The sequence below is a fragment of the Vipera ursinii genome (assembly GCF_947247035.1).
Source record: "Vipera ursinii genome assembly, chromosome: 2".
Taxonomy (NCBI): Eukaryota; Metazoa; Chordata; class Lepidosauria; order Squamata; family Viperidae; genus Vipera; species Vipera ursinii.
In genome coordinates, this window is record NC_139513.1 from 231,874,569 (window position 1) to 231,899,967 (window position 25,399).

Genomic DNA, 25,399 nt, shown 5'->3' on the forward strand with positions numbered 1-25,399 from the left:
AACCACCAAATATTCTGTGACATAGGGTACGCTGTATGACAAGGAAATAATCCAACACCAGGCCATGACTTGTATGTTTTTATCTGTATCTTCCCAGTTCTAACTGGTACATCATACAAATCCACCCTCCTGTCTGATCTTTCCATTATTTCCCATTAATAGAAGCCAGATTCACATTCTGTCATGCCAAATAAATTTCTTGCTCATGATAGGAATGTTTGTATGTTATTGGTTTCTGATGCTATTGGTTTCTGTTGCTTTATTGTAAACCCCATGTTAAGAATACATAAAAGCTCTTCCCAGCAGGCAAATGCATCATAATTTATTTTGAAACAGTCCTGTCATGATCCTCCTCCAAATTCGTTGGATCATGTTAGATTTGAAAAAAAAATGGTGTCATAATGTACTTTTGTATCATATAATGTTATAATGAACCATATATACTTCAGATAGAAAAATACCACAAAATTTCTTTCCATTTATAGATTACATGCCTTTAGACATGAAAGTGCAAGCTTTTTATTTGGCTGATAAAAGGGGGCAGGGCCTATAAGGTGCTGGTACTTACCTTTAAAGCCCTACATGGCTTAGGCCCGGGATACTTGCAGGACCATCTGCTGCCGGGAACAAATTCCCTTCGTCCAGTACGCTCACACAGAGAGGGCCTCCTCAGGGTGCCATCGGCTAGACAATGTTGGCTGGCGACCCCAAGGGGGAGGGCCTTCTCTGTGGGAGCGCCAGCCCTATGGAACCAACTCCCCCTTGAGCTTCGGATGGCCCCGGATCTCCGTTCCTTTTGCTGCGGCCTCAAAACGCTCCTTTTCCATCAGGCTGGCCTGGACTGACGGATTTTAATTATGTTTTTAATTTTTAACTTAATTTTAATTTTAATTTATTCTACTGGGGCTATTAATTTAATTTCTTTTTAACTTTTGTATTATTGTATTTTATTGTTGTTAGCCACCCTGAGTCCTTCGGGAGATAGGGCGGCATATAAGTCCCAATAATTAATTAAACAAACAAACAAAAATAGTATAAAATGAGTACGCAAGATTCTTCAGACCAAACAAAAATTAGAAACTGGTTGTTGGAACAATGGAAAAAACTTAAACATATTAAAGAGTCATTCCCATTGTTGGGAAGATAGATGAGGTTATATCCCTCTGCACCAGTCTGAACTCTCAGGGAATTGAAATAAAAGTATAATAGTAAATAAAATTAAAATCACCAAAGCACTCTTAACTGGGAAACTGGTAACTTCAGTATTCTCCATTTGTTTCTATGTGTGCATAAGGGTTTATTATACCAAGCTTTATCAAGAGGAGAATCTGAAGACGGACCTTCATTTACAACTTCATAACTTATAGACTGAGGCAAGAGTTTTGTTTGAAAGGTTTGTGGCAAATAACCACAGCTTTCTAAGTAATGCTAAAACAAAGAAATGCTTTGTTTTCTTAGGTTTGATTGATACCATGTGCTTTGCAGGGGAAAATAATTTGTTCTTTCTTTGAGTTGGTGTGAATGGTTGTACATATCTTATACATGAAATGTTATTTCCATACCAGGCATATAGGGCACATGTATTCCAATCTGCAAGATCCCCAGCTGAGCTTCTGGAAACTTCAGTTAAAATAATCTAGGTTAATAATAGGGCCGTCAATGCCCTTTAAGAACTATTGCTAATATAAATCAATAGTTGTGAGCTAGATCAGCCAATACACTGTCTGGTGTGACTTTCCTGAACATGATACAAACCACCAAATGACGCTTACTAGCCAAGATAGGAAGCACACTCCTTATATGGAAAGTTGATCCTAACATGCATGCTCTTGGAACAAATGAAAAAATAAATTGCAGTTTTATACACAGCCTATTTTCTCCTTTCCTAGCCCATGGATTATATAGAATGATAGGAACAGAGGAATGGGAAGAAAACGGAAAGAGACATAATGAAATATCTGAGATAGGGATCAGGTTTTTTTCAATTTTCATGGGGAGAAGCCTCTGTACTATAAATTCTTTGTTTTACATCCTGTTTTGTGTTTTGGGCTGGTAAGGAGGCAATGTTCTGAGTTTGCTGGCCAGAGAAAGTGTTATTTATTACTTAGTGCATAGTTGTGTAGTCCCCACAAATGCAGAACCCTAGTATTTTTGCCAAGAGGTTTGGCAAAGCCAGGGCCAAGACTTGAATAATGTGTTTTTTGACATAGATGGATCGAGGGAATAACTCAGTTTTCTTTAATGTTGTGGGCCAAGTCACGCAGATCTTTAATATTAAGCTGGCAAAACTCCCATTTGTACTTATGTCTCAGCATGGATCAAGGTATTTTCAGATTTGATCCTACATTTTATTTCTTGAAGAGTTACATAAAGCAGGGATGGATTGCATGGATCTTCAGTGAAACATTAGGTGGACAAATAAGTGCCGCCCTTTCTAATATAGTTGCTTCCATTTTGCATATCTAGAGGATGCACCCAGTGGATGCTTTAATAACATCAGAGTACTTAATTATTTTAAATAATTTGTTATATATTTTACACTAAAAATGTAGAAATACCTAACAAGAACGAAAAGAAATTCAAAACTAAACGAACTAGTCCAAATCCCTGCTCAAGCAGGAGACCTTATATCATTCCGGACAAGTGCATGTCCAATCTCTTCTTAAAAGCCTGCAGTGATGGAGCACCAACAGCTTCTGAATAGCCTCAGTGCCTATGCTTTGGAACAAATGTCTTCAGCTTAATAAGATGAATGTAAAGTCCTTAGAAGAAATGTTATGCAACTAGTAGATTACCTTGTCAAAATATTAAAGCTTCAGGCCTACATATTGTCATGTATATATATACCCAGCAGACTTTAGAATATAGAGGAAAGAGAAGTAGCATACATTCCTTTATTCTGCAAAGGATTTTCAGAAAAAAAAATCATGCTGCATAATGCTTGTGTGTGAAAGAGAGAGAGAGATAGAAAGATTTTCCTTTTCAAGAAATGTGACTTGAGTGTGCTAGGACAGTGGAGAAGTGCATGGATCTACTATCTGCATGATCAGATATTAGTGATTGAAAACCAGCTCACATCTTTTATTATTAATATATTATGGAAATGAGGGTTAGCCCAGATTTCCTACATGCTAGATTATTATAACTACCAGAAGATTTACTTCTACTGAAATAAGTAAATTCTAGTAAATTTTTAAATTCTGAATTCAAACGCACATAGATTGCACCAAACTTGAATCATAAAGCTGAACACCCTTTCCATCTCATCACAGCTGACTCAGCATGTGAAAGTAACCATGCTGTAATGCAGGGGTGTCAAACTCAATTTCATTGAGGGCCGCATCAGCATTGCAGTTGCCCTCAGGGGGCCGGGTGGGTATGGCCAGGGTGGGCGTGGCCAGCTCTACATGGTTCTCATCAAGGGTGCCTATGGGGGCCTGGGCAGGAGTGGGACAGATCTGGGGGTCTCTGGCAGGAGGAGGGTCTCTGGGCCAGGGCCAAGGCAGTGAGGGCCGTTTCCTCACTGTTTCCAGGATGGCTTCGTGGGCCGCATGAAACCACTTCGTGGGCCGGATTCGGCCCCCGGGCCTTGTGTTTGACATGTCTGCTGTAATGGCTCACCGATAGGTGTTATGGATTGGTTTTCAAATTGCTACAGTACTGAAGACCTTGGTTGAATTAGGCAGTGTGATAGCCATGGCCATTCTGTATAGAAGAATAATAGAATTCAACCAAAAGAGATCAGTGACTGGCATCTAGAACAACTAGGCAATATTCTGGAAGGGACAAATGAGGAGGCAAAGTTTTTAGTACTTTCTTTCATAGACAAACTGTTCAAACTTGTTCAAACTGAGCAATCAATCTTCTAACTTTTATAGGACCACAAATTTCCAGGAGATTCCAAAAGTACCGCCTATGGCTGTGCTGATATAATATTGTTTATTTTATTGCACAACAAAATTCAAGATAGCCTTGTCCCTAATCCTGAGAGCTGCTCTCTTGTTATAGGAATGCAGCACCTATCTTCCAGGTTCTGGTCTCTGTATCTAACAAGGAAGAACATCCCATTTTAAAATCAAAATAATATTTCCAAGTAACCTTTTATCACATTCATTCACTTCTGGTGTTAAAGTCATAACTAGGAGGAAAAAAATGGGGCTGTTTCAACTATTTGCACTTCTTAAACCATGAATGTGGAGCTTTCTTCGAAAATCTTTATTTTAAAATTAAGTCTTTAATTGGTGCAATTCTATGTTATTTGAACAAGAAACTAAACTAACCAATAAAACTTGGTTATCTCACCAGAATAACTAAAAGAATAATTAACATAACAATGAAGAATTCTCTGAAAGCTATATAAATGCCACTGATTATGGCCAAAGATGATCCAGAAGGGAGATACGTTGACCTGTGTATCAACTCCTATCAATGATTGGCATCCTCATAAAGAATAGGAAGATAGAGAGCACCAATTTTTCTGTGGTTCATTGCTGTTCTGTTCATTTGATCGTTATCAGCAACTGCCTTCCCTCTCCTTGCAAACAGTGCTACAGACTGGGAAAAACTTTGCCTGTTAAACAAAGGAAGGTAGGAAAGCATTTCTAGCTACTGTTGAAATTGACAATGGAAATGTAAAGTTATCTCAAAAAAAGATTTCAAGGACTGAATTAAAAGAGAATCTTGTGTTTGCCCAAGAATACAACCTACGCAATCACATCTCAAGTGGGTCGTCCTTCTAGTTGCAACAGAATAGGAATATAGGAAACAATTAACTTTAGATTAAAAAAAGAAAGAGTGATCCACTCTATGGAACCAAAAAACACCAGATTGTATCAGTGATCAGTTGTTCACTGTGTTTGATTCAGAGCTATGATAGGTTTTAATTAAGCACTTTCTCCTAAACTTTGGAAGGAAACATGCATAAGAACTGCAAGTATTTGGATGACCACTGCACAAATACAAGAAGATACTGTAAACTCTTGCCTTCCATTTACTGGCTATCTGGTTATTTGTTACCCACACATGATCACCCTAAGCCTGTTGCCTCTAGGTAAGATGTAGATAGCCCTCGGATATCAGCCACTCCGTGCACTGCTGAATGTGATACAGTAGCTTAAAAAGCAATAACTAATGTCCTACCTTTTGGGTGGAAAATACACTGTACCCTTAACACAGCTTAAAAACTAACACAAGCAAGATATACTTTCAAGCCTATATCCATCATACTTGGGGATGGAGGAGAGACTTGTTTCACTCAGAAGCAAAACATGCTTCTTCCATTTTGCCTCATCTCCATGCCAACGGCAATTCACAGTCTCTCCCCACCTCATCCCCTAAAATCTGCAGCTTCCTTCCATCGTACATTTCCCACCCATTCATGTTGGTAATATATTTAGCACCAAAGTACAACTTGGGAAAGAGAGTCAGTGAGAAGTTCTGCTTCTACTGAATTAACTCCCACCTCTCTTTTTTTCAGTAGTAGCCTCCTGGTTTTGGAACACATTCCTCTGCTCATTCATTCAATTTGGACACAATTCTAGTTGACTTTGGACAGTATATATCAAAAACTAAGAGTAGGTAAAATTAAGTTAAAAAAAAACACAGATTGGAGGTCACTCACCACGATGCCCTAAGGCAGAGGTCTTCAAACTTGGCAACTTTAAGACTTGGGGATTTCAACTCCCAGAATTCCTCAGCCAGCCACCCTGGCTGAGGAATTCTGGGAGTTGAAGTCCCCAAGTCTTAAAGTTGCCAAGTCTGAAGACCCTTGCCCTAAGGCCTTAATCATTTCCTGAACATCATCAGGGTAGGAGCCATGCAGGGATGCTGTTTCCCCAGCTTCTGATAGATGGCAGTGCTTTAGTGAAGGGACCTAAAATGAATCTACTTTGCCCATTCTCACTGCCTGGGCAGAAAATATCAGAGAAGTCCCTCAAACAGCCACTTTTTATGCCATAAATGGTGTTATATGTGATAACCAACATTGTGGATATCAAAAGTCAACTGCAGCCAGCGCAGCTTACAATCCATTTATGATTCATTTGCATCTTTGATCCCTTTGGAGAGCAGAGTGGTAATAAAATGCAAATAATTCAAAGGAAATAGCTTCTATTTTTCTTTCTCAGTGGAGCAATTATGATAAAGGACCTGTCCCATAGTTAAAGATGTATTTAAATTAGCAGGTGACCTTCTGACATTGTTGCAGGTCGCTTGGTATTTAGAAAGAAAGCACTGCCTTCCCTGTTATTGACTGGCAGCGTTATTAAGAGTGGGGAATGTTTAAAATGTCATCCTAGCTCATTTCCTCCTCATCAGAATCAAATAGCAAGGTATCCCACTGCAGTTCGCTTAAGCTCTAGAGAAATTGATTTTTCTGTCAAGCAAAAAGGTGTAACATGACAGTACCCTGATAGATAAAATGAAAAATGCATGAAGAGGTGTCCCATTCCAACAGGATTCACGAAGTCTGCCCTTGTACTGAGATCCCATCCAGTCCTGGATGACAAAAACCCAGCAAGTTGGTTCTTGAACTTGAATTTTAGGCACTAGCAGCCAATCCTGTCAAGCATCAAAAGAGAATGCTCTCCTTCCCAGTGTGTCAAATGTCCTTGAAATAAGCCAGCTGCCTACAAAACTTAAATAGAAAGAACTAGCTTGGAAAAATATTGAACAAGTCCTCATATCAGTGCAGCTGGATATCAGGGAATGTAGAATCGCTTTATTTATTATTGATTTTACTCAAGTTCTGACTGGGAAAGGTGTATTACAAGCTTGACCCTATAAACCACTGCCATGACATACAAAAGCAGAGGATTACATGCATTTTATGTTATTATTATTGCAGCCCTGTGTGTGTTTCAGTTATTCATGTTACAATCACAAACTGAGATTGTGGAGAAAAATCAGAAACAAGAACTTGAGAACTTTAGAGTGACGCATAATGTGAAAAGCCAACTTCAAGGGAAGCATAGGAAATATATTGCTTATTTGAAATTAAGACATCCAGATCTTTACCATTCATGGGTCATAATATCATTCTGTGTCTTCAACTAAAAGACAGCCCAAACAATCTATAGTAGGAATTAGGAATTTTAAAATTCTTTCAGGATGGCCAAACAGAGTTGGGATCTGTACAAGCATTTAGGGTTGTTTTTTTCTTTAATAAAGACAACAGGATGGTTTAAAATGTAAATTAATACATAATAACACTACAATTATATACAGTAAAAGAAGTAATAGTTTTGCTTCTCTTATATGCCTTCCTTGCCACTTGATTTTTTCCCCTTGTTTGAACATGGGACACAACCTTGCTAAGCATATGAGTAGTGCTCTGGGGAACACAATGGGAACACAATGAGTAGTGTTGCTGTTGTGTAGTGAGTTCGTTGCGCAGGAATGAAGACGAGGCGAGTGAGTTCAGCAATGGTCATGTTTATTTGCTTGCAGGAACTGAACTGAGGAACTGAGCTGCAGTCTGCAGCAATTTATAGCCTGGCCCCTAGGCGGCAGCCAATAGGTTTAAAGCGACCCATTGCCACCTAGGGGCAGCCAATAGCAGCACTGGAGACGGGGTGTCTGAGTTGCTGGGAGCCGTTAGCTAGCTCCAGCTTACCACGTGGGGTTACAATTAAGCCCAATACACAACAGTTGGGTTGAAAAATAATTCTTCCAGACAACAGCCCTGTGTCAAAGTTGTTGCCCTGTCATTCACAGTACTCTTCAGTGCACAGAAATATATGTTTAAAATGTATATTTGATTTTTAGCCAAATAAATACAGATATTCTTGATGTAACATGAATAAATGAAAATTCCCTGACAATGTAATTTGTTATCTATAATTCAATTATCATCCATTGCATTTAATGCAAGTCTACCTCTTGTAAAAGCAGCTTTCATGCTATCAGGTAAAAGTAGTATTCAGTATACTACAGCATATAGTAGTATACTATACAATATACTATACTAATAGTACTAGAATTGTATAACTCACCTGTTTCTGGAGAATGAGAATAAAAACTAGTCAACATTGTCACCTATCACAATTAGTCATTAACATGACATTGACTCATATGTTTGTCAGAACTGTCACTATTTCTAAGGAATTACTTAGACAGAACATCAGCTAGGATTACCTTATTTCCAGGATAATAATGCAACTGAAGAAGAACCTTTTATAAATACAGAGATATATTGGATTTTTCCTCTGTAAATACCAAATGTATGATTTGTGATCATTTTCTACTATATTCAAGAATAACTGCTATTTTCTAAGTTTCTGTCTTGTTAGACAGCTGTCTATCAGAAATATCTGCAGTTATTGCTTAAATGTTTGTTCATCCACAGTAGTCTTATTTATGCAAGAGAATAAAAGGGTGAAGGATTTTCAAATATTCCATTTTTAACATCATATATTTATTCTTGTTAGCAAATTTCTGGTACCATCTTAAAAATCTGGTCTTCATTAAGGTCAACTGAGTAATTTAACTATATATTCAATAAGTAATAACTTTGCTATTTGCAGCACTTTATTTTTTAAGTACAGTATCAGTCACAGCCTGCAGGTGACGTTGGATAAATCCTATCCTAACTCAAAATTCTTTTAATAAAATCAGTTAGTTAGACAGGATGTTTCCAGATATATTTTTTTGCCACCATACATTAAGTTTGTCCTCATATTTGAAATCTTCCCAGTTATAAATCTATGGAAGGAGCTCTTCCCCAAAATTGTAATAGTACAACATATTCTATCCTGTCACTAGTAGGCACTGGTGGTATCAAAGGGTTTGTGGATTCAGCCCACTTCTCATGTACCTGAGGGAAAAGAGGAAATACTGTAATTACTGTTAGAGCCAGGAAGGAAAGTGAGTGTGATTTGTAGCTCCTTGCTGTGAGTTACTGCTGAAAATACTGGACCAGTTGTAGTAGAGATTTCTCAGCCTTTCCAGATATGACAGTAGTCCTTGATTTAGGATCACAACTGAGCCTAAAATTTCTGTTGCTAAGTGAGTCTGTTGCTAAATGAGTTTTGCCCCATTTTACGACCTTTCTTGCCAGAGTTTATTCACTTAACAATTGCGTCAGTTGTTAAGTCAGTAACACGATTAATAAATGAATCTAGTTTCGCCATTGACTTTGCTTGTCAGAAGTTTGCAAAAGGTGATGATGTGACCCTGGGGTACTGCAGCCATCATAAATATAAGTCCGTTGCCAAGCATTTGAATTTTGATCACATGACCACGAGGATATGGCAACAGTCATAAGTGTGAAAAACGCTCATAAAACGTTACTTTTTTCAGTGCTGTTATAACTTTGAATGGTCACTCAATGAAGTGTAACTTGTAAGCTGAGGACTACCTGTAACATGCAAGGCCTACATCTACTCCAATGATACATAGAAACCTTTGGATCTTGGGAAAAATATGATGAGGAGCAAGTGCTAGAAGTATTGAAACAGTTGTAGTAGGAATTCTGGTCTTCTCAGCTTTCAGAAAATAAGCAATATCAGTTGCTTAACATCAGAACAATACCAGTATGAATTTAACTGATGTCAAAGGAAACAAGAAGATTCTTTTTTTTTAAAAAGGAACATTTATTGTTAAAACATTGAAATTTAAAGTAGAGAAAAACATACTGTACTGAAGTATGAAGAAAATTAAAAAGGGCAAGATGATATAAAAAATATTTTACATTTAAATAAAAAACAGTGGGAAAAAAAGTTAATTACTTTTTAGTCCAATTATTTTTCCCTTCCCTTTCTTTTCTTTCTCCAGTCTCTAGCCACAGTTTATCTTGTAGCTTGCAGGCGTCATTACTATCATATGCCTACCCCTATCTTTCATTTCCTTTGATCCAATATATAAATATATATACTAGGTAATAATACCATATGAAGTAATTAATTTCAGACTGAAACTATTGTTACGTAATTGCTACTTTGATATGGTTTATTTTTTATTTATTTATTTATTTATTTATTTATTTATTTATTTATTTATTTGGCCGCCCATCTTGCCACAAGGTGACTCTGGGCAGCTTAACAATAGTAAAAGCAGTAAAAAGCCAGATTCATTTAACAATGGCATTACTAACTGAACACCTGAAGTGATTTACTTCACAACTGTGGCAAGAAAGGTTGTAAAATGGGGCAAAACTCACTTAACAAATGTCTCACTTAGCAACAGAAATTTTGGGCTCAGTTGTGGTCGTAAGTTGAGGACTACCTATATTTCAAAACAGATTTCAGTGTGGCAATGTTTAGATAATATGATTATCTAAGAGAGCCAGTTTGGTGTAAAGGGGATGGCCTAGTAACCAGGAGACTGAAAGTCAGGCTCCAAAACCCAAGAAAGACACCAGAGTTACTTCCAAGCTGTTTCCTTCATTGTTCCTCACCAAAGTAAAGCCTCTACTTGCTTCATCAAAGATGTACTCTGATAATTTATAGGGAGGACCTATCTTGACCTGGTTTCTTCCAACCATACTATCTAAACTTCATTGTCTCTTGGTCCTCCGGAATGTAACCTGTCCCTCCTGGGAATCCAGATTACATTGCTCCACAGTGAGTTCTAGGCCTGCCTTAGACTTGAAAGCTGGCTGGGTGACTTTGCATCAGTCACTCTCTCTCAGCCCAAACTTCCTCATACGGTTGTTGTCGTGGGGAAACACAGAAGGAACCTTATGTATATTCGCCGCCTTATGTATATTCGCTTACATATAAAGTAATAAAGGTGGGAGGGAAATCTAATAAATGAAAAAAATAAAATAAAACTGAAAGTCATTATCATTCTGTTATTCAAAAAGCTTAAAGTATTGAAAAGAGTAAGAGAAACATTCCATTATTTAACTTTTCATCCAAAGCTGAATATACGATCAAAAGAGCCACTACAATTCCCGTCAAATTAATAGCTGAGTCTTGAAATATTTATTTATTAGATTTGTTTGTACCCATCTCACTTTGAATCCAGTAAATAATTTATTAAATAAAGATTTCAATATGTTGATAAAACAAAATAGAAAAAAAAACCCAGAAAAAGCACAGCCAAGAGGATTAAAGTGATATGGTCCAGTTTGCTAAACTAGCCCACAGGGAAGACTTAATTCTGTTTTCAGATTCTATCAAAATTTCAGTTCAAGCCAAAAGTGAGCTAAGAATAAATAAAATAGAGGATCAGTTTTCTGTCACTGAAAGGTTAGAAGACGACATTGGAGAAGAATAAATAAAGAGAGCATTACAATACAGGGTTTTAGATTTTTAGGGTTTGCCAGATTTCAGCCTGTGATTAAACACTTGTTTTTGAGTAGCCATATACAGTATATGATTGCATTGCCACTCATGCTACAGTTTCTTAATATGGAGCAAAATGTACATTATTAGTGTCTATATTTAAGGTGGGGGGGAAACCCTCACAATTTGATTTTAACAGGCACATTTTTATGAAGTTCCTCCAACATTCCTTGGAGGTGTTGGGTGGGAAGCATTGTGCAGATGACAATAGGAATTCAGCAGTGCTGGATTTTCAGGATCAGATTTGCTACTTGTGACAGCAGGCAAGAGTTCTTGGTCTGCAGAAGTCTTAGTGGGTCATATGAAGTATGCTGCTAATTTCATTATAAGATTCTGTAAGTGGATTCCCGGAGCATTAATGTTGTATGTGAGAATATGAGTGAGGGAGAGGGCGGTAATGTAGAGGCAGATTATAGGACAGTTTCTATGTTTTGAATGGCTTGGGTAACAAATGACATTCTTTCCACACAACTTCACATCTACAAAAAGGCTAGTCACAATCTGTGTTCTTTTGAGAAACGTAGCTCCATCCTAAAACACATATGATACACATGACAGAGAGAGGCACAATTCTGAAATTGTTGAATGTCTCAGAGGAAGAAATCTCTGTCCTTATTTTCTCTAATTTTCTGTTCTCTCTTCATGACAGAATATTAATTCTTATCTGACTCGAGCTGCCATCTTGTCAAAATAGCAAAGGATTGTTTTCTTTAAAAGATCCAATGAACATACCAAGAAGACATTTCTGCTTTCACAAAACCTTTGCTATTCTAAGGATGATTGGCTTGTTTGCTTGTTTTAGTCTTAGTTTAGTCCCCCACCCTAACCCTACCCTCCACCTCTGGTAAAATATGGTCACTATTAGTGAGCTATATTTTTATGCGAAAGCTGGGGGTTTTTTTTCTGTTTCTTTTTAAATTTTTGAGCATAAGCCAAAACTGGATTGGTGAAAGCTAAATCAGTAAGACCAATAGTTCCTTTCATTCATCTAAACCAGGGGTGTCTAACTGCTGGCCTCTGGGCCGGTTGCATCATGCAGAGGCCGCACCCACCCCAGGTCTGGCAATGCGAAAAAAGTCATGATACGTCGCAACATGTCATGTGATGCAGCGAGTTTGACACCTGTGATCAAAACGATTCATTTATTCATTCACTCCTTTCATTCATCTATATGATTTAGATGAGAGAATGCAAGGAGAACTAATCAAATTTGCTAATGACACTAAACTGGCAGGAATAGGCAACATGCCAGGAGATAGGCTCAAGATCCAGATGGATTACAACAGATGTGAACACTGGGCCCTATCCAACAAAATGAAATTTAATGTAGATAAAAATAAGATCTTACACCTAGGAAAGAAAAATGAAAAGTACTGGTACAGACGAGGTGAAACCTGGCTCAATAACAGCAATTGCGAGAGGGATTTTAGAGTCCTAATGGACAGTCACTTAAATATGAGCCAGCAGTGTACAGCAGCAGCCAAAAAAAGCCAATGCAATCCTAGCATGCATTAACAGAGGGATAGAATCAAAGTCATATGAAGTACTATTAGCACTTTACAAGCCTTAGTAAGACCACACCTGGAATACTGCATCCAGTTTTGATCAGTACATTATAAAAAAAATGTTCTGACTTTGGAAAAGGTGCATCGAAGAGCAAAAAAGATGATTAGGAGCCTGAAGACTAAAACATATGATAAACAGTTGCAGGAATTGGGTATAGCTAGTCTAGTGAAAAGAAGGACCAGGGGAGACATGATAGCAGTGTTTCAATATTTGAAGGGCTGCCACAAAGAAAGGGGGTCAACCTATTGTCGAAAGCACCTGAAGGCAATACAAGAAACAACGGATGGAAACTAATCCAAGAAAGATGCAGCCTAGAACTAAGGAGAAATTTCTTGATATTGAGAACAATCAACCAGTGAAACAGCTTGCCTTCAGAAGTTGTGGGTGCTCCATCACTGGAGTCTTTTAAGAAGAGACTGGACAGGCACTTGTCTGAAATGATATAGGGCCTCCTACTTGAGCAGGGGATTGGACTAGAAGACCTCCAAGGTCCCTTCCAACTCTGATATTCTCTATTCTATCTTTTATGACAATTACCTGCCTTCCATTTAAGCCTGACATAGAGGCATTTCAGGATTTGGGTAAAGCACAAAGATCCCCTTTGCCTGCAGATTTCTGCTGTACATTTCAGAGATCTGGTCCATCAATGAATACTTGTTTCAGTCCAAAGCGAGTATTTTTACACTCTCTCTGGAAAATTGTTCTGTGTTCTTTAAGTTCCACTTACAAATCTGATTGTTTAACTGAATTTTGGCTGTACAGCAGTTGCCTTTGATTGTGGTGTAATTTCAACATTGCATTGAGTAAATTGGGATGTAGCCTTTTGCCTAATAGCTTGTCTCTGGAATGAGCAAGCATTAAAACTGTGTGTGGCAGTTTACTCATTTGTCAAGTGTACTGACAAATTAAGCTTTAAATATATGGATGTTTAGCAAACCCCCAACACACAGAGTCTTGCCATCTGTTGCATCACAAAGATGGCATTCACAAAAAAACACCCCGCAGGTACTGCGAGACCTTAAAACCTATTCCATTCTTGCATTATCCCAGGATTTCTTTCTCATCTTGTGAAACCTTGCAAGACAAAAGGGCCTTTGTTTGAAGATTTTCCACTTATACAATTATAGCTTGAGCCCATATAAACGCTTCCTGTTATCATCAATGCCATACTATCCCTAGGCAGTAGAGATGGGAACATAAAATCACCAAATAATCCTCTCTATCAGAATTCCATGTCAAGGAAACACAAAGTGAGGTTGACTCCTGTACAGTTTTATTATTTAGGAGAAAAATAAGTTAAGGACACTCTTGAGCCGAGCTCAATTTTTGGTAACCACATGGAGACCATTACAACAGTTCATTTAGCGACCGTTCGAAGTTTGAAGTTACAATGGCACTGAAAAAATGTCACTTATGACCATTTTTCACTCTTACAACCGCCGTAGCGGCCCCATGGTCAGGTGATTTACAGTTGGATGCTTGACAACTGAGTCACATTTGTGCCCGTTGCAGTGTCCCAGAGTTACGTGATCCCCTTTTGCGACCTTCTGACCAGCAAAGACAGGAGGGAAGCCAGATTCACTTAACAGCCATGCTACTTATTTAGGAACTGCACTGATTTGCTTAACAGACGTGGCGAGAAAAGTCCTAGAATGGGGCAAAACTCACTTAACAAGCTTCTCACTTAACAACATACATTTGGGGCTCAATTTGTGGTCGTACGTTGAGGACTACCTGTATGCAGTTTTCTTGGCATCGGCAGAGAAGTGTTTTGCCACTGTTCTTCCTCTAAGATGTTTTTGTTTTAAAACTTTGCAGTCTAGGGTACAGCCCTGAGATTCCCTTCAGGAATTCCCGCCAAGTGCTAACTTGAGCTGATTCTGCCCAGACAAGATCAGCCCGCTGCTGTCAACCTGCTTGCTTTATATTACAATGCCAAATGATACAACTCAGCAATTTTTCTACCCTCAGGCACTCTTCCGCTCTTAAGCAACCAAGACTCACAATTTCCCTATATGCCATCAAATTCACATGAGCTTTCACCAGCTCTCATGCTGCAACCTCAAGACATCTTTGACCAGCACTTCATGTTTTTGAAGTGTTTGGTCATTTTGTAAATTGTAAAACGCTTCTCATTGTATGCTGGCTTGTTTAGAATTTAATATCTGGAGCTGCAGACCTCTTTAACAGGTGCAACGTAACTCATCTTGAGTATACCTTTGCTCTGAAAGGCATACAGGTAGTCCTTGGCTTGCAACCATAGTGACCGTTCAAAGTTACAACAGCACTGAAAAAAGTGACATATGACCGGTTCCCACACTTAACAACCATTGCAACATCCACATGGTCACATGATCATGTGATCACCATTTGTAACCTTCCCAGCTGCTTTCGACTAGCAAGCAAAATCAATGGGGGAAGCAGACTTGCTTAAGAACCATTTGATTCATTTAACAACTGCAGTGACTCGCTTAACAACTGTGATAAAAAAAGATCGTAAAATGGGGAAAACTCACTTAACAACTTCTTTGGTTAGCAGTGGAATTTTTGGGCTCAGCTGTGGTCATACTTCGAGCACTACCTGTATACATCCAAACATAATTAAACTAAAATGTTTAGATAGAATATTGAAAATCATTTGGAATTCCAAATGTATTTTTAGCCACATTGCTCATTCAACTCCTGTCCTTGCATATAGTTGTGTTATATTAGGACCATTCATTTGGACAAGAAATGATAAATGTTCCCTTATCGTCTCACCTTATTATCTCATCACATATCCAAGCATGTCGTATTAAGAAGCAATATCTTTAGTTTTACTTGTTATAATTTATCCAGAGATTGACATGTAAAAACAAAGGCATTCTCACAACTTTTATTGTTCTCTTTCTGAAGTACAAACTTCTGTAGCTCTCTCTTTTTCTCAAAAGCACATACATCTATACATTTCAACCTCAATGACTATCAAATCTGGCTAGGTCTGAATGCCAGAATAATTCACTCTCTCTGATGTCTCTAAAGCACTATAGTTCTCATCCACTTATAACTTCTGATAATATTGGCCAGCCCCAACAAGTGTTCTCCACTTACCCAATTCACATGGAAACTTGCAATGTTGCGTGGTTGTACGGAGAGGCGGACACTTGAGCTGGGTAGTATTTCTTTATTGAGTCAGAAATGAAGCTGGAGCAAAGGGGTTACCTGGCGTCTCTTTATACCTGCCCAGGTGAATGGTGACCAATAGATTTAAACCTGGGCTTCCCGCCAGTGCAGGTGGCCAATGGATTTAAACCCTGTCTTCCCGCCAGAGCTGACCATGCCCTGGGGCTGTCAACGACTCGCTCTATTCAGGCTTTCCCGCCAAAAGCGGTTATAGCCTGGAACTGTCCAGCCCCCTGCTGTGCTGACATTTCCGTGTATGCTTTACAGGCATACACTACAAAACTTATTCTTGTTTTAAGTACCATTGCGCTGAGAACTGGCTGCTGTTGAGTAGGAGAACTTTATTCTGATAGTTTCTACATCAAGGGTGTCAAACTCGCAATGTCATGTGACATGTTGCAACGTATCGTGACTTTTTTTTGCCATTGCCGGCCATGGGGTGGGCATGGTTTTGCTATGATGCATCTGGCCTGCGGGCCGGCAGTTTGACACCCTGTTCTACATGTTCCATTAGCTGAATCCAGTAGAATAAATTTTTATTCCTCTGTGACCTACTTCGAATGGGTTTAATGTATTCCATCTTTGATAAATGTCCATTCATACATTTTTTATGAATACAAGACACAAGTTACATGATATGTCAATAGATACAGAGGTAGTCAGTATTGTTTCCTTGCCCAATCTGATGTAGGGATCAAGATGCTGGACTAGGCCTAAGGGGATCCATATTCCAGTTTCTCCTTGGTTGTGGAAGCATGCTAGGTAATTTTTCGTTAGTCCATCCCTCTTTGATCAACTATCCCAAAGGGTTTATGTGGAAAACCATTAAGAAATGGATGGTATATATGCTGCAAGGTGCAATTATTCAGATAGGGGTGATAATTCAGAACACAGAAGGTGGAAAAGGATTGTCCACATCCTTTACTGGTTTTATTTTATGTCTTGCCATTCCCCCAGAGCCTAACTTGTAATTCTGTCCGGTGAAGGCATAGTGAGATTGAGCAAATAATAAGGTATATTTTCCCCATATTGCAGAATGGATTAAAATGTTATTTTTATTATAGAACTTAGTTTACTGAGCTACAATCATATATTTATCTTAAAATGGCAGCTCCTGCCCACCCTTGATATGGAAGATAAGTAGAGTTAGATCTGATTAGAATTTTGGAAGATCTGATTAGTATTTAGGAGCAGATAATACCAACATAAAACTTCAGGTTTATAGCTTGAATGGCAATTTTAAAAGAAAAAATAAAATAAATGTTGGAAGAGAGGAGTGTAGAATGGGTTCCATAATATTGCCAAAAAAGTTAGACTGCATGAAATCCATGAAATCATCAGAAGCCAAGCTTAATTTCAACCTAGCCTTTAGCACGACACTAGAAAACCAGCGCCCTGTTGGGTCATCACTTCAGAGATATTTCCTTACCTAAACAGAGAAACAGAATGACGGTGTTTGGGCAAAAAAGCAGTGGGAATGGAAGCAACTTCTGACTTCCTGCCAGCTTCCTCACTGAGTTTCCTTACAGAAAGCTGGCAGGAAGCATCAGAAGTCCTCCCTCCCTCCCTCCCTCCCTCCCTCCCTCCCTCCTTCCCTCCCTCCTTCCCTCCCTCCTTCACACCCTCCATCATTTTCTACTGGCTTGTGGGCTTCTCTTCCTTTGCTTGTGGGAAGCTTGCAAGGAGAAAGTCGGTGGGGAAGTCAGCAGGAAGTCACAATTCCAAGGCTAGCAGGCAGATAAGTGGCTGCTGCCAGATGGGGAAGGGACCATCAGGGTGCACAGAGTCAGGAATAGTATATGGGGTATTTATTTATTTATTTTATTTTATTAGATTTATATACCGCCCTTTCCCGAAGGACTCAGGGCGGTTTACAGGGTATTTAAAACCAAACCAATACAAAAGTTAAAAACAATTTAAAAAGATTAAATTATCCCTAAAAAATAAAAACCCCAGTTAAAAATTCTCAGCCTGGGCCAGAGAGCTCAAAGAGCCAGGTCTTCAGGTCCCGGCGGAATGAACGAAGGTCAGGGGCAGTCCTAAGCTCCACGGGCAGCTGGTTCCAGAGGGCAGGCGCACCCACAGAGAAGGCCCTCCCCCTGGGTGTTATCTGCCAGCAGTCTTTTACCGGAGGCACCCTGAGAAGACCCTCCCTGTGTGAGCGCACTGGACGAAGGGAACTTGATGCTGGCAGCAGGTGTTCCCTCAAATATCCCGGACCCAAGCCATTTAGGGCTTTATAGGTCATCACCAGCAGCTTGAAACTCACCCAGAGGGCAACCGGAAGCCAATGCAGCTCGCGGAGTAGAGGTGTTACATGGGAGTATCGGGAAACCCCCATCACAACTCGCGCGGCCACGGTACATGAAAAGTACCATGTGGGCTGGAAAGGGTGCATGGGTATGCACCAGATATATCACATACTGGGAGCCAGTATCATTGCAAATTTGAAAATATCTAGTTTCAGTGTCAAAAATTACCTGAAGACAAAGTAAAATAGGAAAAAATAATTTGCATTTCCATCTTATTTCGTATTATTGGCAATGAGTTGCAGAATGCCCAGTGTGCAGCTTTTCCTAGAGGGTTTAAATTATTTAGGAGCTTTTTTTCTGTTCCTGAACATAATTAACTCTTCAGACATTACAGTGTTAACATGAATAAAGCCTTTGTGATGTGGTTTGAGAAAAGGTCTTAATTTAATGAGTTTAATGAGGATTACATCTGGATTGTTGCAATTGGAAGCTTTGAATGTTTAGATCTAAAAATTATAACTGGATGATTTTCTGTTCCAGTTTAAATGACATTTTAAATTCTACTACTATGTTTTATTTTAATGTCTCAAGAAGCCTTGATTATTGAAATATACTCAGCTAAATAAATAAGCATTCCTCATATTATGGAAATGTTTAGAAATACATTATTAGTGATGTCAAATGGAATGAATATTGGGAAATACATAAAATATGTTGTTGATCTTGAGGAGTACAAGTCTTTTGGCTGAGGACTTACTTCAAGGAGTGTTTTTATGAAAACGCAAAAGTATTTTCACAAAGCAAAAGATTTTCTTTTCCACTGATGCTATTTCAGCTTTGGAATATCTTTCTCAAAGATATGTGCATTGTGCCAACTTTCGGCACCTTTTAAATCATTTTTATTTAGCTATGTATTTTAATTTAAATAATTACTCTGCCTCCCTTGTAATTTGTCTGTAAGAGTATATATTGCACGTGTGTGCCTGCTATTTTTTCATTATGTTTGCTCAAAATTTGGGAGAAAGCCAGTGGAGTCTATCCAGCAACAAATAGCATCCAAGAAACAAATTCCACATTTACCCTGCAGTCCCAAAACTTTGCGGAGCTCAAAAAAATTCCTGGGGGAATTTGTGAGGCTGTAGGGACAGGGAGAAAAAAAAAGCAAACATCCTTTTGTTATTCAGTCCATGCCTCTACTTTGAGATATTGCTCTCCCATTTATTTTGCAATATGTTCCACTTCAAGTAGTTCACAGTCTACATTGGGGTGTGCAACCTAGGCAACTTTAAGACCTGTGAGTTTCAACGCCCAAAGTTCATGTTGGCTGGTGAATTCTGGGAGTCCACAAGTCTTAAAGTTGCCAAGGTTGGAGATCCCTGGTCTACATTATTGTACAATTCTCATTTGAGGAAATGTGGTACAGAGATTTAATTATTAATATAATTGCTTTCAGTTCAGTAGGTTATCATCAACACCTAAAAATGGGGAAGAACTGTTTCAGGGAAAGTGCTTGTTTCAATTTAGAAACTCCCACCTTGCCAAGTGGGCGGCACAGTGGCTCAACAGCTGGCCTTGTTGGCTGGAAAGCCAGCAGCCCAGGTTCGAGACCCAAATGCCTCATGACAGGGTGAACTCCTGTCCTTGCCTCAGCTCCTGCCAACCTAGCAGTTCAAAAACATGCAAATGCGAGTAGATAAATAGGTATCCCTTTGGTGGGAAGGTAACAGTGCTCCGTGATGTCATGCTGGCCACATGACTGTGGAAATGTCTTTGGACAACACTGGCTCAATGACCTTGGAATGGAGATTAGCATTGTACCCTGTGGACAGCAACAATTAGCGGAGTAAAATCCACAGGGACTCCTTTACCTTTAGCTTGCCAAGTAGAAAGATCCTTGTCAGGAAATATAGAGACACATATCAATTAAGACTGAGCTGAATGGTTGAAGGATCTTCTAACACAGGGGTTCCCAACCAGGGGTGCGAGAGGATATTCCAGGGGATGCAAAAATGTGGGTTTTCAAAATTATAGTGTATATGCATAATTCATTGCTGTTATTTCAAACTTTTGTAAGGGGTGCAAGAATATATCAGAAGTGTTCTAGGGGTGCGGGGTATAGAAAAGGTTGGGAACCACTATTTTAACACAAGGACTGCCCTGATCTGCCTAGCATACAACACTCAATGCTTGGGTCCTAGAGATGTGAGACAATTAACAACCAGCTCAGCTCCTGTTCAAAGCAAAATATTGTGAAAGCAGTTTTGTAATGTGTTTGATGGAGGTCCAGCACAGGGAATAGTAGTGGTCATGATGATGATATTGACAACAACAACCACCACCAAAATATTAGTCCAGATATTAAGGATTGGATTTAGGAGATGTGTAATCCATGCGTCCAGGATGCAATATGTTACCTGTTGGTACAGCTTTCATAATATTTTACAACAATAGGCTACAGGTAGTCCTTGACTCACGAACATTTGTTTAGTGACTGTTCAAAGAAGAGCACTAAAAAAGTGGCTTATGGTCATTTTTCACATGACCATTACAGCACCCCCATGATCATGTGATAAAAATTCAGACGCTTGGCAACTGGTTCATATTTATGACGGTTGCAGTGTCCTGGAGGTCATGAGATCACCTTTTGCAACCTTCTGACAAGCAAAGTCAATGGGGAAGCCAGATTCACTTAACAACTGTGTTATTAACTTAACAACTGCAGTGATTCACCTAACAGTTATGGCAAGAAAGGTGATAAAATGGGGCAAAACTCACTTAACAGCTTTCTCACTTAGTAACAGAAATTTTCCGCTCAGTACTGGTCGTAATTGAGTACTATCTGTCCTCCCCAGTCATGAGGGACTGTTTTACTGGTCCACCTCAATGGCCAATTAGATTCTCATTTTTTCCTTCAATGCCAAAACCCGGTAGGGGAATGAGGAGCCTGGGGTCTGCTCAATGACTGATGGCTATTTTTTTTCTCTTTTCTGTTGGTAGCTCTGGAAAGAGTACTGGGTGGGAGAATGTATGAGCACCAGGGACACTGCTGAGGTGGGAGAAACCTGCTTCCAAAATTTGAAAGGGGAGGCTAATGGCTGTGCAGAAATGCTCTCAGTTCCTTGGATGGGCAACCTACCTCAGTGGTGCTGAAGATTTATTTATTTTATTTTATTTTAATCCCATTTATATCCCGCCCTTCTCCGAAGACTCAGGGCGGCTTACAAGCTTAGCAGTAGCCTTCATTCTATGTATATGCCTGCTTATTAGGGCTTTCACACACACACCCCAAGCGGCATTATTACAAAGTCAGCTTAATTGCCCCCAACAATCTGGGTCCTCATTTTACCTACCTCGGAAGGATGGAAGGCTGAGTCAACCTTGAGCCTGGTGGGATGCGAACCTGCACTAATTGCAGGCAGCTGGTGTTACTTAAGGAGGCATTAGCCCACTGCTCCACCAAGGTCATAGAATGTAATTTCTAAGTGCTCTGGGCTCTTGACAGCCAAGGAGACAGCAGAGGGAGGGAAGAACTATGCCAAGTTACAGGGGAATCTTTGTTTCTAACTTTAGGCCCTTCTTCAGTTATCAGCAATGACGACGATTCGGCAAGTCCTCTTCATCACATCTCTAATGGAAGCAACACGCCATCTTCTTCTGAGGGGGGCCCAGATGCAGTAATTATTGGAATGACAAAGATTCCTGTAATTGAAAATCCTCAATATTTTGGAATTACAAACAGTCAGCTCAAGCCTGACACATGTAAGTACATATTTACATATATTTATATTTATGTATGTCTGTAGATAATTAGGCCTCTCCCTAAGTGCATATAATTTATGATTGATTATCCCCCTTTCTGATATTGATTATGAATGCTAAGTAAAGTCTATCCATATAACCATAAACATGCTTCTTCATATTACAACTTATGGGGCTTAATAAAGTTTATTTTATCAGGTGTGGTTAAGATTGGCCCATTGTTAACATTTTCAAATGGAATAAATCCAATATATGGATTCTAATTATCTTTTATTTCTTTGGCCAGATGATTAATAAACATTGACCTTTAAAGTTTAAAATGTGTGGTTTTTTGAATGAATATAATTACAAATTCAGCAGGTGAAATAAGTTTTAGTGATTGTTAAATCTTTTGAACAGTGAAGGTCAAATGGTGATCAAACTGTGATACACATTTCAGGTGAAATCAGAGATATTTGAGTGGATAAAAAGGATAGTTGATTCCATAGACTTTGAGGTAAAACCAATAGCAGACATACAGTACACACATTTCTATCACCTATTCCCTTTGGGGATAAGCAACATTATTTAAAGTATAGAAAGTGAATAAGAAATTTTGAGCCAAAGTAAGGCGCAATAATGGCATAAGAAAATAAATAAAACATTACTAGTTTACATCAATAACACTCTCAGTGCATTAATATCTTTCTTCCTAGAAAATCATATTTACTTCCACGACATCCATGCACTGAATTGGACATTGCTTTTTTGTTCTCCAAAATCCTTACCTTTCTCTCTTTTTGAGGATTTCATCAGTTGCATCTGACAGAGAATCTTCCTCTTTCCACTTTGCTTTCCCTCTGACCTCTCCTTCCTAGTATCTGTTTTGTGTTCATATATTCTCTCCATAGCCTATACATCTTTTGCAACAACAATTCACTTTTGTGTTCAATGCACACTCATTCATATTCATTCATGTGTAGCCCTGTCCCTTCTTTAGACCCTGCTTTCTTTAGACTGCCACAACCACTGTCTCTGCCTTATTCCTATGGTATTCCTAACATAAAGGTAGTCCTCAACTTACAACAGTTCATTTAGCGACCGTTCAAAGTTACACCGGCACTGAAAAAAACTGACATGATCATTTTTTACACTTAACGGCAGCTATAGCATCCCCATGGTCATGTGATCAAAATCCAGATACTTGGCAAGTCGTTCATATTTATGACGGCTCAGTGTCCCAGGGTCATGTGATCAACCTTTTGCGACCTTCTGACAAGCAAAGTCAACGGGGAAGACAGATTCACTGAACAACCGTGTTACTAACTTAACAACTACAATGATTCATTTAATAACTGTGGCAAGAAAGGTAAATTGTGACCGTAAGTTGAGGACTAGCCGTACTTACTATCACTTCCATATAACTGAATGGGCAAAGCCACTTTCATGTAATTAATGTAACTTCTTTTGACATACGTTCTTCCCTTATAATACACCGCTTACTATCTTTCTTCCAGCATTTGCACATCTTAAAAAAAAATCCGTCTCATCTTTAATGAACATTCTACTTGCTCAGGGTTTTTTTTTAGCTGTTCATCTTTAACAATTCTTCACTCCATATTCTCTGTGGAAAACAACCACCATGATCTCAGACTTAAGCATTTTCAGATCCATCCCGCAATGTTGAAACTATCTATCGACAACACTGTGTCATGTTGCATACATAAGTACACAAATATTCCCATCCCCAATGAGCACATTTCTGCCATCACTGTAAGCATTTCTTTAGCCACAAACATATTTGAAATACATTTAAACAACCATGGGAACGTTATATATCCTTCTCTTAAGCCTTGCTGAGCCCAGCACGTTTGCTAAGCGTCCTGTTTATTCTCATACTTCATTTACTTCCATCATATAAGGCCCTTAATGCATTCGAGAGCTAACCTTCAACTCCACATTTGCATAAAACATTCTGTAATTTAAGCCTACTCACTTTATCACGCGTATTCTATAAATCAACAAATGTACAAGGCTTGTCACAGCTATACAATTCACAGGGTCCTGTTGAACAGAAAAATCAATTCAGCATGAAGTGAGGTACATTTCCCAGATTTTGCTCATGGCCACCTGTATGGACAGAATTTTTTTAAAAATTTTTTTATTTTAATTCCATTTATATCCCGCCCTTCTCCGAAGACTCAGGGCGGCTTACAAGCTTAGCAGTAGCCTTCATTCTATGTATATGCCTGCTTATTAGGGCTTTAACACACACACCCCAAGCGGCATTATTACAAAGTCAGCTTAATTGCCCCCAACAATCTGGGTCCTCATTTTACCTACCTCGGAAGGATGGAAGGCTGAGTCAACCTTGAGCCTGGTGGGATGCGAACCTGCACTAATTGCAGGCAGCTGGTGTTACTTAAGGAGGCATTAGCCCACTGCTAATTCTGCCAAACATATTTGCAGGCACACTTGGCAAGTTAACAAACTAATTTCCCCTGTAGTTCTGGCATTTATATATGTTACCCTACGTTTTGTATTGGGGATGATTAACAGCTTTCTTCCAGTTGTCAAGCACAGAGGCTACCTTTGTGCACACTTGAAACAAGTTGCACTGCCATTCTGTAAGCAAATCACACGTGTATTTTAATGGTTTCCATCTTCACTTGCAGCCTTATCATTTTTCAACATTTTTCACAGCATTTCTGCTTAGTTTTTAATTCACTTTTTCTTTTTTCTTTTTCTTTTTTGGCCACAAGCATTTGCAGCATTCAGAGGAATGTCATACCACTATTGTTCCCATGAATTCTACCTCTTCAAGTTCATTCCAAATCTTCTTTTCATGTGGTTTTTCCTTCAGTTAACCTTGCAAGCAGGTCCCAGTTTAGCTGTGTCCCATCCAGTTCCTCACAGCTTCTAGAAACCAGATGATGACCTCTCACAGTGGAGAATCCATGCAGAATTTAAATAGCATTGGGAGACCACTCAAGGAGTTAAGGGCTGAACTGCTGCTCCTTAATAAATAGTGGCTAAAATTGTCCTGTCAGTAAGGAGCAAAAAGAGTGTCTCCCACCCCATCCTTTACCAGGACAGCAGCATGGGCAATGGTTCTGAACACAGCCAAGAGGTGTAATAGGATCAGGAAGATTATTTTTGACCACCCAGGTCCTTAATAAAGATACATACCAAAACAACCAGTGCTGTTTCCACCTATGTTCAGATCTGAACCCTAACTGAAAAGTCATGTTCTTCACATAATTTGATCATAGACCATTGTCTGTGACTCATCACATTTGGTTGCCCAAGATTTTCAAATGTTAATAAAGGATAGATGCCCATCGTATTTGCATCATTTCCTGATAACAGTATGAGTAATGTTGATATGTTTTGCCA

General features: G+C 39.0%; 1 protein-coding gene across 1 annotated transcript in view; it reads left to right on the forward strand.

The window, feature by feature from the left end:
* Nucleotides 1-25,399, forward strand: part of NTRK2 (neurotrophic receptor tyrosine kinase 2) — a gene marked incomplete at its 3' end in the record, with an annotated part of 190,785 nt that overhangs the window by 94,545 nt on the left and 70,841 nt on the right. The window contains exon 13 of the mRNA XM_083355860.1: nt 21,836-22,024. Within this exon, the coding sequence (XP_083211986.1) occupies nt 21,836-22,024 (189 nt within the window). The remainder of the gene's footprint in view (nt 1-21,835; nt 22,025-25,399) is intronic.